The sequence below is a fragment of the Panicum virgatum genome, chromosome 6N (assembly GCF_016808335.1).
Source record: "Panicum virgatum strain AP13 chromosome 6N, P.virgatum_v5, whole genome shotgun sequence".
NCBI classification, from domain to species: domain Eukaryota; kingdom Viridiplantae; phylum Streptophyta; class Magnoliopsida; order Poales; family Poaceae; genus Panicum; species Panicum virgatum.
Genome location: NC_053150.1, coordinates 584,829 through 599,399, shown reverse-complemented (window position 1 = coordinate 599,399; position 14,571 = coordinate 584,829). Strand labels below are relative to the sequence as shown.

The 14,571-nt window shown below is 40.2% G+C and overlaps 1 protein-coding gene and 1 pseudogene across 3 annotated transcripts; one reads left to right on the top strand and one right to left on the bottom strand.

Annotated features, from left to right (window-relative positions):
- Nucleotides 1-52: 52 nt before the first annotated feature.
- On the bottom strand, nt 53-4,096 carry LOC120680234 (annotated as a pseudogene). The gene is made up of 5 exons (XR_005677556.1): nt 3,644-4,096; nt 2,408-2,846; nt 1,835-1,923; nt 1,166-1,298; nt 53-1,068 (listed from the first exon to the last, which is right to left on the bottom strand). The product of XR_005677556.1 is annotated as a tubby-like F-box protein 12 (transcript).
- Nucleotides 4,097-8,371: 4,275 nt separating this feature from the next.
- LOC120679309 (serine/threonine-protein kinase STY46-like) lies at nt 8,372-14,481 on the top strand. Of its 2 annotated transcripts, none has more exons than XR_005677107.1 (14): nt 8,372-8,887; nt 9,464-9,603; nt 9,814-9,886; nt 9,994-10,104; nt 10,374-10,424; nt 10,620-10,756; nt 11,363-11,470; nt 11,552-11,625; nt 11,966-12,141; nt 12,682-12,777; nt 13,446-13,492; nt 13,593-13,643; nt 13,911-14,051; nt 14,160-14,481. XR_005677107.1 is itself a non-coding variant. In XM_039960869.1 (14 exons), the coding sequence occupies exons 1-14, from the start codon at nt 8,555-8,557 to the stop codon at nt 14,217-14,219; spliced, it is 1,632 nt and encodes a 543-aa protein (XP_039816803.1). In that variant the 5' UTR covers nt 8,384-8,554; the 3' UTR covers nt 14,220-14,481. The 2 variants fall into 2 exon arrangements, 1 of the variants encoding a protein (XP_039816803.1); XM_039960869.1 differs by having other exon boundaries at nt 8,384-8,887; nt 13,412-13,492.
- The last annotated feature ends 90 nt before the right edge of the window (nt 14,482-14,571 follow it).

Below are 14,571 nucleotides of genomic sequence, written 5' to 3'. Positions count from 1 at the left end.
AAATTACATATCACATTATTGGTCCCATGGCTAGTTAATTAAATAAACATACTCAAAGACTGAAACCATCAAGGAATTACCGAATTGGAACCTGGAAGACTAGAGGTAATGTCTGCACGTTTTGCCATTACAGGTTACAGACATGAAAAATCCTGCAGCTCAGAACAATTGCCGGTTCTTAGCTTTGACAAGCCACACAACAAAGGACGGAATCAACACGTCAACAAACTACACTAGCGCACGCACCATATAAATACTTACTGACCTAAATGCATGTTCTTATCTCTAATCTATTCACAAGCCAGCTTGGTGTCAAAGCTAGTCAAACAGATGGTGAAGGCCTGGAATGCTGAGAGTGGGTATCGGTAGTCCATTGTGAACATGTCCTTGGCAACCTTTCCAAACTGCAGGATCACCTTATCATGATCCGATGCTGAAGATGAACTCGAAGGCTGGGTTTGCTGCTGAGCCTCTTGCGACAATTCAGAGGGCACATCATCTAGCAATGGCGCAGCTATCAACTGGAAGTTCTTCACAGAAGCCACTGTCACCCGGCCACGGAAGTTAAGGCACCAACACTGCAGCTGCTCGTGCCACCTTGGCTCTTTATTGCGAAGAACCAAAGGCCTCTCCTTGGCCTGACTGTCATCCTCACCTTGCTGGATCACTCTGCTTACCTCTGAGAAACGAGAGGAGCTGAAGTCCAAGGAGTGGTCTGTAACCGAGAACCTTGAGCTGGAAGCAGTATTCACACTGCGAAAGGATTCTTCATAGGCAGACGAGCCAGGGAGGAAGAGCTGTGTGGGTTGACCAGGGACCATGCCTTCAGGTTCCAGTGCTGAGGCTGGGATGGAATGCATGGTGCAATTCATACGCCTGGGCCCCCTTGTGCCAAGCACGTTCAGCTCATAGTTCACCCGGGCAATGGGATAGCTAGCAGCAGGTACCTTGGGGGAAACACGCCTAGAGGAGATTCTACGACTGCCACGCCCACATGAGACAAGGCTCCCAGCATTGTATGGCGGCTGAGTGTCGTATATGACGAATTTCGTGCCAAGAAAATTTGACCTGTTGTAGTGTCAGATTGAAATGGACAACATCACGCAAAACTCAAAAATCATTTTAAGTTAGATTGAAATATTGCTGTCAAGGTAAGATACTTCACCTCATTTTTCCAATATAGCCATTACTTGAACGTGATATATTTTTAGGATCCATAGAAATGATGTACTCAGTATAAGTTGTACGGCGATTCCTCTTAGCTGCTAGTAGAAATTTCCCATTCTCACTGAGGACAGCTACATGATCCAAAGCATCAAAGCAACGCATTTAAGTAAAGTTGTGAGAATTCTGTTTTGCTACTGCAGCCATCGACATTAGATCACCGAAAGCAAGCATTTATAACACGAAAATTGTATATCTGCACACAACAATATATATTATTTATACAAGAAATTATGGGTGTGTGTATATGTGTGGGATGGGGGGGATCTGGTTTCACTCTATTTTTAGGTCAATTTGTTCATATCTAATATTTTTTTTGAATAAATGTTCATATCTAATAGTCCTCATTTGAGAAGACCAAAAGGCGAAACATATCTCAAAAGCCAAAGGAAGTAATACATATGGTTCTCCAAGCCAGTTAGAAAATTGTCAAGAAGATAATTCCTGGTAAAAATTACTAGAGCAAAGGGAGTAGTTGTGGAATTAACCTGAACAGTTTACCCTATTCATATAAAATTGTGACAGTGCAATTGTCCTATTCATATAAAGTTACTCCGAACGATATTGAACGATATTAATGAGAAAAACAGAGCACATACTTGATACTTACCAGGACTAAGACATAGGTAAAGATAAATAAGTTGATGCTGATTTGTCCCTTTTTATAAAACACTGTATTATTCCATCTCTAGGTCCCGGCTGTACATGAAAAGACAAAATTAGATGGGAGCAAACATTTGTAGGTGGACATAATATACTGCAGTGGCTGTTCTCTACTTCTGAAATACAAGTCAGTACTTGATAAGCATTGTAATAGATATTATTCCTGTTCGCCGCGTGATCAGCAGACCCAACAAAAGAGCTAACAGGACCAAATGATTTATCCTGGGATGAAGTTTGCAGAATGGGGCTGGGGCTGAGACGAATTTTGACAAGGGAGAAATGGGAGTTGTGCATTGAGAAGCATGTAGTCACAAGTATTTTGTAAACAAAAAAAATGGTTGATAGTATCAAGTATTCTCAAAACAGAAGGATGTTTTGATTCATAATATTTTGTGCAGCACAATAATTTTTTTTGCAATTATTTGAGACTATAAGTTATTGAATAAGATACTAAAATACAAGTGAAATCAATAATATAGGTTTTGCAATTTTACCCCTGGTAACTAAATTAAACTGTTACCTGTTTAAGTGACACTGGAAAAGTGAGCTTCCCACCAAATTCCGGAGTCGGCACTATATCCTTACATATCTCTCTCCATGTTCCACAAACTGCTGCGCATGCAACAACATCTTTGCGGGATGGCCATGTGCTCTCGCCTTCCTCAAGCCTTTTCATTACATCTCGAAGCAACTCGGGAGGAAGACCAACCCACCTGCTTTGATCAACTACTATAGGTCCATCGTGCAGGTTGCTCACAGATCCAACAGATTTCCCTCTGTGATGACCAAGACCAGGCAGACCAGAAATTCTAACCCCAAAACTCCGTCTTGATAAGCTACCAAAGCTTTCCCTAACATCACGGACTATGCTGCGGAAGGACATGTCCAGTGATAAGGCACAATAACTGCAAATTTCTTGTGGTGATCAAGATCTTCAAAGCGAGCCTGCTAGCAACAACCTATGCAAATGGCAAAGCATTAGTAACTAATGGCCTTACACAATACACCGAAGAGGCAAAACAAACACACTGCCAACACAATATTGTGGCTGTGCGCCTGTGCCTTATCTTTTCTATATCAGCCGGCAACCCTTCTTTTGTTTATAAATTCCAAGACCACCAAATAAGAAGTCAACATTACGCTGAAAGCAAGTATGCAACAAATCAGGATGAATAGCATGTCCTACGAGTATAAACTAAGCAACCGCCAAGGAAGACGATTAGAGGATTAGAGCATATGAACATATCCAATCATGTGAGATTAAGTCGCTCAATCCCATTGTAGCGAAGTCCATTCTCACTTGAATAGTCTGACAGCCTCTAGAAAGCCAGTGGACTACTGTAGCATTTAACTAGTTGTTCTTGTTTCACACTTAGCACTAGATGATCATATCATGGGCAACCAACCTCTCTGATGGCGAAAGGCCAACGAAACACCATTAATAAAGGCCTAACTACATCACATATTCATAGGCAGGGTGTGAAATTTTGACCACCCTTTTTGCAGCCATGAAGTAGAATTTGACCGATATCATCGCTACTAGTTCTATTAAAGCCTTGAACTTTTATTTTGCAGTTCCACTTGAAAGAAGAAAAAACGAGAGATTTGATCTATTTTCCAGCAACTAGCACAAAACAGATGTTATCATTAAGCAGCTGAAGCTGAACTAGGAATTCCTGCGGAAGTAAAGAATCCGATGAAAAATCGAATCTTGCATGGTGGGGACGGGGGCAATCAGAAGGAACAGGAATCTTACCCTATCGAAATCTTGTTCGTCGACTCACTCACAGATTTCAAACCCGAATCTGTGGACAAGATCTGGCTTTCCCACACAAAGCAAGCGATTTCTATTAAGCAGATAAGCAAAAGCGCCCAACTTTGGATGCAGAAAACCTTTTCCCCCCTGGATACAAAACTTTGCGCTCCGAATCCCCTCCGATTTGTCGCCTCCCAGCCCTGGAAAGGCTTGAGCTTTTGAGCACCAGGAGCTAAGACGAGCCCAAATCGCAGAGGAACAGGTACAGCTTCTATCTGCTGCCGGGAAGAGGAGGGGAGATTGGGGGAGAACGAATCAGAAAAGAGGATAGCCTCGGGTAGAGCAGGGTAGCAAGGGGAAAATAAGGAACGCGGGAGATGGAAGGAATTGTCTTGTTGGGACTCCCCTCCCAAAATAAAGAAAACACGTAACACATGACACAGCAGCACAATCACACTGGAAGCTTGTGCTGTTTTTGTTCATTATATGGAAGTGGAGGACTTGACAAAATGATTCACTCCGGTTTAGGTCTGATCACGGGCTGGTCAACCCGAGAATATTACTGATATTTTCATATTTTTGTTTGAATACGAAGTTGGATACGGATAGTGCTAGTTTTTACCGGATAAGATTGCAATGGATGTCGACATCATAAAATTGTAACTTTTGAATATTTGGATACGGATCGGTTACGGATATTGAATACTCGGAATCAGATACGGATGGAAAAAAAATCCAGACTGGATCGAATTCGAATACAGTCGTAAAATATCCGTACTATTTACATTCCTAATTAGTGGGCTGGGCTCAAGTTAAATTTTTCAACTTGTACTAAAAATCTTGTCAAACATGGGCTGATTTTTTTAAACCGGAAAAAGAAATCCAACCCCAAAACTTGAAAATATATAAAAACTCAAGTTTAACCCTTACCCGAAATATTTGGCACGGTGTTGGGTCGAACTAGGTTGGGGTTGACGAAAAAATACTAGATTTTTCTTTGACAATATCCGCCTGGTTCATGACCCAGTTATGAAAATACAGTTTTGCACTAAACTTTTTACGATTTTATCTTATGAGAATTTTATATTGGAATTGTGAAAGGTATAGATCTGAATTTATTTTGAAAACTAGCCTCATGAACCCATAAGGTCTACTTTGCAAGTATATAAAAATAGAGAAATTATCCTATAATGTTGTATATCAACATCATGTTCTGTGACAGAGGGATTAACATTTTCATGTGACAGAAGCACATGAATGAATGATGGTTTTTTTATAAGGCCTGAATGATGGATTAATTTGTTTTAAAAAAATGATGGATTAATTTGTTTTAAAAAAAAAGAATGACAGAGCGGAGGAATGAAGCATCTGGAAGTACATGTGTCAAACGAGTACAGGAGAAGCACCCCTACCTGCCGCGTGCTGTTCGGTTGGTCGTTGGTTCTTTTGCAATTTCTTTGGATTAAAGGTCACATCGATTGTTTGGTACAACCAGATGTCGGGAGGGTTTTTCGGTCACTAATTAAAAAACTAATTTTAAAACTCACTTGGAAACCACGAGACGAATCTTTTGAGGCCTTTGACCGCGTCATTAGCACATGTGGGTTACTGTAGCACTTATGGTTAATCATGCACTAATTAGGTTTAAAAGATTCGTCTCGTCATGTACATCCAAACTGTGTAATTAGTTTTGTTATTTAATTACATTTAGTGCTTCATACATGTGTTTAAAGGGAAGGTGAAAATTTTTGGATGAAAATTTTTGGGAACTAAACGGCCCCTTAATTACAAGCATCTTGGTGTGGTGCGCAAGAGAATGTTGTACCAAATTCCTATCCGTAACTTACCTTTGCTTCAAAATTTGATTCTAGAACACAGCATGCTGGTACTGCATTTATCTCTTTTAAAAGGTATATTAGGATTTAAAATATTCTTCAGATATACTTTAATCATCAATTTCTCTTACAATAAATCATGAGTTGCTACGAACAAATGCTAGGTATCAACCTGAAAGGGCATATAGCCTAGTGGTTACAAAAACTTCGATAACACCTCAGGTCCTGAATTCATAAAGCGAATTTTCTAAAATTTAATGGCGTTGTACTTTCAATGGTAGGCAACATTCCATGGGAGTTAATTTTCTAGAATTTAATGGTGTTGCGCTTTCAGTGGTAGACAATATTTTTGTCAATAGTGAGACGTCTGTGGTGACTTCATCAATCTCGAGGATTTGACAGCTCAATCTTCGCAAATGCTCGTAGGGGGTAGGATTTGCTTGCGTTATGAGTGTCTGAGTTGTACTGTGTAATATAAAAAAGTACTGAGTATTAAAAGATATTTAAATAGAAATATGCTCGTAGTAAATATGGACATATTTTAATCAATGCTGGTCAAATTTATAAGGTCTACCTTTTGAAATTCTAATGTGCATCCTGATTTTTTATATATTATTACAAGAGTAAATGTGAATAACCTGCAACTATTTTCTGAATTGATCGTAGCTTCTTGTGGTACAACGTGCTCATCCGGGTTTGAATCCTGGACTCGGCACATATGCTCGTATTTTTCTAATTTTATTCAAGAATTTAACCGGCGCTAATTTTTTAGTGCTACAGCCAATGTGCCCATCGACAATGAAGCACCTATGGTGACACTGTTAATTTCAAGAATTCGTCGGCTCAGTCTACTGGAGATGCTCATACCGGTAGAGTTATGTGTGTATTAATAAGGTAAATGTGCGTGTGTGTAAGTGTCTACTTGTTTTGGAAAAAAAATTCCTGCAATTATTTTGATGCCCATTGGGGGGAAAAATCAGAATTTTTCACCAAGCCTAAGGTTCAAATGCTGGGGCTACCTACTGCATGCGATTGGGGCTGATGGTTGGAAGTATACTGTAGATCTTTTGCAGTGCGCATTTAGAAGTTGTAGTTTTGCGTGAGATATGTCAAAATAGACGTGGTGAGACACATGAGTACTCACGATTATTATATTTTGTCGACGTGTGTAAAGAGTATGATGAGCTATCTTCTACGAAGATGGGCATGGCCCGAATTTCATTACTTAAGAAAGCAACGAAATTACACAGTCTCACCAAAGTAATTAAAACTACAGCCAAAGTGCTAGCTGAAGACATAACAGCAATTTAACTGAGGAAACACATCCTACAAGAGCCACAAACAGAACAGAAAGACGAGCAACAGATAAACGCGAGCTAGACTGAGCTACAAACACTCCGGCAGACAGGAGCTAAACACAGCTAACGAACACTAAAGAGGACCCAAGGCCAGCCATCCTTCTTCTTTTCAGATTGATGCGAATCCGTCTTTTCAGTGAAGTAGCACCATGCCAACATCACCAACTTGAGCTTCTTGCGGATGAAACGACAGTGCCGCCTCCCTGAGAGCACCCGCGCCATCCTCAAGCTTCTGTTTATCCCCTTCCGGCTGCAGATCTTCGTAATAGAAAATAAAGGAACGCACGGCCATGTTCAGCAGTAGCATTATAAAACATGGCACGGCCGTTCATGGGTTCTAATTTTCTTGATGCTCAGCAGTAGCATTATTGTATCCACATATACATAGTTCAAGTTCACATTTGGGGAACGGTAAATGTTCAAAAAAAAAAGTTCACATTTGGCGGCCCATGGAAAGGAGACCCAGACAGGAATATGTGAGGCCCAACCCAAGAAAAGATGCACTGCGTTAGGGACAGACAATCTTGACATGGCCGGGGCAGAACATGTCATGACGGCTCGAGCACGTCTCCACACACTTCCTCCCTCATCAGGTTTGACCGTTAGATATTCCATTTGTCATATTTTAGGTCACTTTTTTTTAATACTTACGGAACATTTTTGGCACCTAACATGCTTGCCGTCGCACTGGTTATGGATGTGTTCTTCTCCTCTATTAATTGTGCAAAATTTGTTCTATAAATAAATAAATATATTTATTTATAGAACAAATTTTGCACAATTACAACAAATTTTTAAGAAGACAAACACGCCCCGCTCTGAACTTCCTGGACCTTTTACGGCGCCAAGTCATTACCTTCAAATTGCACACTTGACGATGATGGTTGATCGAGGTATACTAATGGGATTCGGAATACCTGGTGCTCCTTCCACTAACCCACGTCATTCTGAATTTTTGTTTAGCAGCTGGGCATTAGTATAAACAAAATAACGCGATCACTTACTAGCTTTATTTTGTCACATACTACTCCAGAAGACATACAATCACACATGACCCATAGATGGGATGTTATACAGAAACCAGCTAAAAAAATAAAATTTTCATCCCATATTGGAGTACATCACGGTGACCAAAATTTACTAGTACTCCAAGCTTTCACTGTTATCTAGCAAAAAAAGACTTGGGGGGTGTTTAATTGGTGAAAAAATTTGGATTTTGACACTGTAGCACATTTCGTTGTTATTTGGTAATTAATATCCAATCATAAATTAATTAGACTTAAAAGATTCGTCTTGTCCTAATCAGTTAAACTGTGTAGTAATTAGTTATTTTTTTCAACTGTATTTAATGCTCCATGCATGTATCCAAAGATTCGATGTATTGTAGAAAAAAATTTGGCAACTAAACACCCCTTATTGTTGTTTCATGCTTTAACTGATCCAAAAAAGATCGTAATGAATACTGTATATACTAGTTTATCAAAAAAAAATACTGTATATACCAGTAGCATTTAAAACATGGGGCTGCTTGGGCCAGTGTCCATTCCATTCCATGGCCGCCGTCGTCTTCTCCAATCCAATCGGCGGTCTCCCCGCCGGCCGGCCGGCCGGAGCCCCTCTATAAATACCAGCCTAGGGTGCCCCGACTCGGCCGGCCGGTCCCACCCACGGGCGCAACGCAACCGCCCGCCTGAGGTTCCAAGATTCCGGGCCGGCCGATGGCTCCGTCGCGGCGCGTTGGGGAGGAGCAGCAGGACTTGGAGGAGGGCACGGGCGAGAGCTCCCCGGCGCCGCGCGAGGCCCACCCGGACGTCCCCGCGGTGCAGAGGAGGATCTGCGAGCGCCTCCGCCTGACGGGGAGACACGACGAGACGCTCGCAGACCCCTCCTTCCAGGGCCGCCTCGCCCGCCACCTCCAGCGGCTGCCCCGGAGGTATCTCTTCGACCTCGACGTCGAAGACAAGGCCGAGGACGTCCTGCTGCACTGGGAGATCCTCCAGGAGTGCGCAGACCCCGAGAAGCGACCCGTCTTCCACGCGCGATATATCAAGGTCCACTACTGCAGCCTACTCACCCCCAAAAGACCTCCCCTCTTTTCTGTGCCTGCCTGCCTGCCAGAAACAGCAACAACATCAACAAGAAAGAAAAGGGGCACTGATTTGATTTGATTTGATTTGACAACGGCCAAGATGATGATTAATTGTCTGATTCCAAAGTGCAATCCAAAGGCCGTGTTTGGTTGGTGTAGCGCAAGCTACTGTAGCAAACTTTAACTAATAATTAGAGGTACTAAATAAAGGTATTTTACAAAATTAACTTCACAATCCCTGTGCTATTTCGCTAGACGAATCTAACGAGGTCTTTGACCGCACGACTAGAGGATAGTTACTGTAGCATCACTGTAGTCAATCACAGATTAATTACCGTCATTAGGTTCATCGCGAAAAGTTGCACCCATCCGTAAAAAGGTTTTCCAAATAAACTTCGTTTAGTGCTTCATGCAGACAAAATTCTCTAGTAGCGCTACTTGCAACCAAACACGGCAAAAAATGAAACCTACTTCTTCTTTTTTTATTATTCACGACTGTCTTGTTGTGTTGCTCTGCCCTGCCTGCCTCGACGAGCAGAGCATGCCAGTTCGAGCGGATTATCACGGCTCTGGCGACAATCAGGAGCTTGAGGAGCCATGCCAAAGGTTGTTGGAGGACCTCAGTCTGGAGAGGAGAAAGACTGTGGACGGCAATGATTCCATGTCTATCTCCTCTAGGTAGGTACTTCTTCACTTTATCTGCACACCCTTCCTCCCTATGCTTCCTTCTAGTGGTAATAACTGGACTCACTTATAAAGTGCTGCTTTTCCTTCTCTCTCTGTCTTTTCTGAATGAAGAAATAAGACATCCACAGTTTAAAATTTCTACTTCTTACATCCGTGACTCTTTTTTTATTTGGTTAACATCAGTTAATTAATTTTATACAGGGGCCGTTTGAAAACTATGCTTATCCATGAGATCATATTCTCTTCCCTTGACAGGCCCAAGCTCCTAAGCCGGGTAATGTCCAACTAACCATTTCATGTACTCATCAAGCCGTCATTTTCACTTAGCTTGCTCTTCATATTTATGTGTCGAGTTTCTTAAGGTAAATGGTTGTTCTGCAGCTTACTGCGTTGCTCTCGGAGGTTGGATTGAATATTCAGGAAGCTCATGTTTACTCTACCAAAGATAACTTTTGCTTGGATGTTTTTGTTGTTGATGGATGGGAGACAGAGGTAAATTTTGAGCATGCGCATGCTTAGTCCTAGACTGTTTATAGCATCATGAAAGTATTATGTCAAATTTCGTGTCTGAATTTTGACTGTGAGTTCAGAATTGTTTAAAGGAATATGTCAATCTGCTACATCAATGTATATCAACCTCTACCAGCTAACATTCTAATAGGCATAGTGAACCATCAAATCTGCTGCAATGTTCTCTTATATATATGCAACTATGCAAGGGTTTTGTGAAAATGTTGCTCATCTTTCAATTGTTCATGCAGGAGACAGATGATTTGATCGTGAAGATTAAGGTGGCCTTAGCACAAAAAAATGTATGATACACTATTATTTTCAACATAATTGAATATATTTATGTTTCAACTTAATCACGAATAAGCTATCTGCATGCTTGTTATTTTGACTTTCGTCATAGTAAATGCAGCATTATGCACAAAACTCTAATCTTTGTCAGCAGAACATGATTAACTTTTTTCTCCACGGTTATATTATTTTCATGTAATATGCAGGCATCACCATCCAATTCCACAAACTCTTCAGCATCGGAGAAAATAACTGACCTACAACAGAAGGTTGGAGATTCTGAAATCGACTGGAAGATGCTAACAAAGGGGGAAAAGATTGCATCTGGATCTTCTGCAGACTTGTAAGAACTATTTCATACTAGTAATATCATCTTTTTCATTAACGTGCCTGAGCATGTACTCCCTCCATACTCGAAAAGAATGTCGTTTTGGACAAGGTTTGGGTCAAACATTGGAAGCATAAATCATGAATAACTTTTAAGTTGTTGAGTTTCAAAATAAAAAAAATCATATGAATAGATTTGTCTTGAAAAATACTTTCATAAAAATATAAATATATCACTTTGCGATAAATATTTTTATAAAAATAAGAAGTCAAAGATAAGCTTTGGAGACCGTGTCGCTGTCCAAAATGATATTCTTTTCAAGTATGGAGGGAGTATTTCATTAAGAGGAAGTACTAGTAATATCACCATATTTAATTTATTGGAAATGCTGTGCCCATTGTGTCACTTCACTGCTAACATTGCCGGTGTGCCTGCCTAGTCTCTATAGGATTCATCTATGCATGCTGCCATCCTTTAACAAGGAAATAAACAATTTTAAATTGCTATACTGTCATGAAGCCAGCTGACAAATTGCTATGGTGTACTAAACTATGTTTTTCATAGTTAAAGCCTTACAAGAGTTTAGTATGCAGCACTTCTCATTCATGTTCTCTTTCACAGATACCGAGGAACTTATAATGGTCTTGATGTCGCTATAAAGTGTCTCAGAATTGCCAATCTTAACAACCCTTCAGAAATTGAGTTCCTGCAAGAAGTACTTATTCTAAGGCAAGGTTTTTCATTGGACATAATAATTGAATGAACCAGTCAAATATTATGTCATAACTAATTCTAATACCTTTTCTCCAGGAGAGTTAATCATGAAAATATTCTTCGATTCTATGGGGCATGCACAAAGCATCCATACTATTGCATTGTTACCGGTATTGTTCTTCTCAAATATTCATCCAATCCTTGTTTCACTTTTTGGGTGGGATTGCATGCACTGTTGAATGGTAGTGGAATTGTTCTTTGTCATCTTGCATGCACAGTTTTAAAATGTGATAGATAATACACCTCTAGTCCCTTAACCATTAGCACTTCATGGTTTTAGTATTAGCGCCTATGTGCCTGAGTAGGGAAACTACATTGTTGTAGTGTAATCCCATCTGTCTATTGTGCACCTATCCATTCCCTCATGTTGATGTTTTCTGTGTTCTATTATCTCCGCTGCAAGATGCAGCTAATGACATTCTCTTTTGTGGTTGGTTCTGCTCCTTTCAGAATACATGCCTGGAGGGAATTTATATGACTTTCTTCACAAGCACAATAACTTTTTGGATCTCATTACAATTCTAAAAATTGCTATCAGTATCTCAAAAGGAATGGATTATCTACACCAAAATGACATCATCCACAGGGATTTGAAGACGGCAAATCTTCTAATAGGCTATGATCAAGTATGATACTAATTCAATACTCTGAAGCTATGTTTCAGTGCCCATTTTCTTTTGGCTTTACTGTATGGTATATGAAATCTAGCAATGACATAAAGGTTGTCAGTAATTTGCATTCTGCTGCACTTTATTTTCATTCAGAGACCCTGATGGAATTGCTTTTGTGTAATATCATTTCATGAACTACCTAAAGGTTTACAAATCAGAATTCACTCCTCCAAGACTAGCAATAACATGAAAAATTGCATTTTCAAGGGCGATCATTTTAAATCTCCAAGAAATCCTTTGTAAGTTTCACAATGATGACAGTATGTAGAAACAAAGAATCCAACAGTGTTCTAGGGCATCCAATTGCATTTGGAGAAATACGTGTTTGTTGGGCCTTGCTGTTTCAATTTCGAGTTGTAATTCCCTAAAATGTTGAATTTGGTTATCTTGTATTTTACAAGAATCTGTGCTGATGACAGAGCATGGTACATATTTTTCTCATGGCATTCAACCCAATACCAAGTTGTCACCTTGTATATCTTCTTCTGAAAATAGGTCATAAAGATCGCGGACTTTGGTGTGGCACGACATGGAAGTCAGGAGGGGCAGATGACTGCAGAGACGGGAACCTACCGATGGATGGCGCCAGAGGTATGCTTGAGCTCCTTTTCTTTTTTACCCTTTGAGATTTTTTTTTATCTTTCATTATAATAGGACTTTTCAATGACCTGTTTAGTTTTTTGTTCTACTTAGTAATCTATTATTTATCTTAGAAACACTTTACAGCCAAAATTCTGGCCAATTTTTGTGCTTTTAGTTAATCTCTTATTTGCACATTGAGAATAAGGGCTACTTGGCTTTCATCATTACTGGGATTGCAAAACAGCAATTATTGATTTAAAGCTGCATGTAAACTTAAATTTCCCCAAGAACTGTATATAAGAAGAGCCCCTTGGCCTGTAATGCCTGGTCTAAACGTCTAGCAAGACAATTTTTTAGACTCTCTCACTCCATGGAAGGCAACTTTAAACTCCTTCCTGAAATTCAGGATCCAATCATGCACAGGTGACAGGTAGCTCAGATGACTATACTGTTAAGATCATATCCAGTATAATTTTCTTTTACCTATTGTAACGGTTCTCCAAAGTCCATTTGTGGAAAATATAGGAATATTTTGCAGAATGTTATCCTTCTTCCTGAAACAATGCATTTTTCCCCATAAAAAAGTTGCCACCTACAAATTGGGTTTGCATGGTTTACTCACAAGAATTAGTTATCTTGACAGATTATTAATCATAAGCCTTATGATAACAAAGCAGATGTATTCAGCTTTGCCATTGTTCTATGGGAGTTGTCAACTTCAAAGGTACTCCCTGGTGTTGACTGCAACTTGGATTACTGCTGAGTCATTTGAACACAAGTATTTTGTTTATTAAAGGTAACATGAAGTCTTGATTGCACCATAGGTCCCATATGACAACATGACGCCCTTGCAAGCTGCATTAGGTGTAAGGCAGGTACGAATTTCTGTCTCCCCTACTGGCTATGTTCTTTTCCTTGGTAGATTTATTTAGTGATAATTGCGAGGTCAAAATACTGGCATCATTTTATTTTATATCACACGAAACCAAGTAGCATTCAGTGCTCTGGAACTGGTCAACGATAGACCCATCAGTTTTTGAAGCCGATTACCATGTTTTACTGGCATCATGCCTTTTTTCGTTAAGAAACTTTTAAGTTGTACAGTGCTACATTTTATCACACTTTTGTCCTACTTGCAACAGGGATTGCGCTTGGACATTCCTGCAAGCGTGCACCCGGGATTGTCAAAACTGATTCAACAGTGTTGGGACGAAAATCCTGATTTACGGCCTACTTTCGCTGAGATCATTGTACAACTCGAAGACATCTTGCAGCATGTTCAGGTAGCATGAGTCATGACCCAGACCCACTGAAAATATTGTATCTGAGAGCCAGGCTATTAAGCAAGCAAAGCATGTTCTGATTTGAGCATTGTTTTGACTTTTGAGCAGGCAGCAAAGGGAGGCAATCGTCGTTCCAGGGCGAAGATGCAGAAGAAATCAGAGCGTTAGAGAAGGGTATCTTAAGGAAGGAGAAGTTTCTTAAGAAATGAAACGCATGCGGATGCTAGTGTTAGGTTTAGGGTGTCTTTTTGGTGTTGGGGCTTGTTGATGTACAGCATAGAATGGTGGTATTTGGAACAACGCACTGGCGTGCAGTTGGCAGTATGGAAAGTTGATATTGCTTAGACTGAAAGTGAACACACAGGAAAGCATTGGCACTCCTTTGGGGAAATACGGAAACATGTATCCATCTTAGTATCCTTGTGCATCATGTGGAACCTCGTGTCTGTTGGTGTCCGCGTTTTGCGATACTTTTCTCAATCTGTAGCAATCGTTAGCCGCAAACTCTCCTTATTTTATC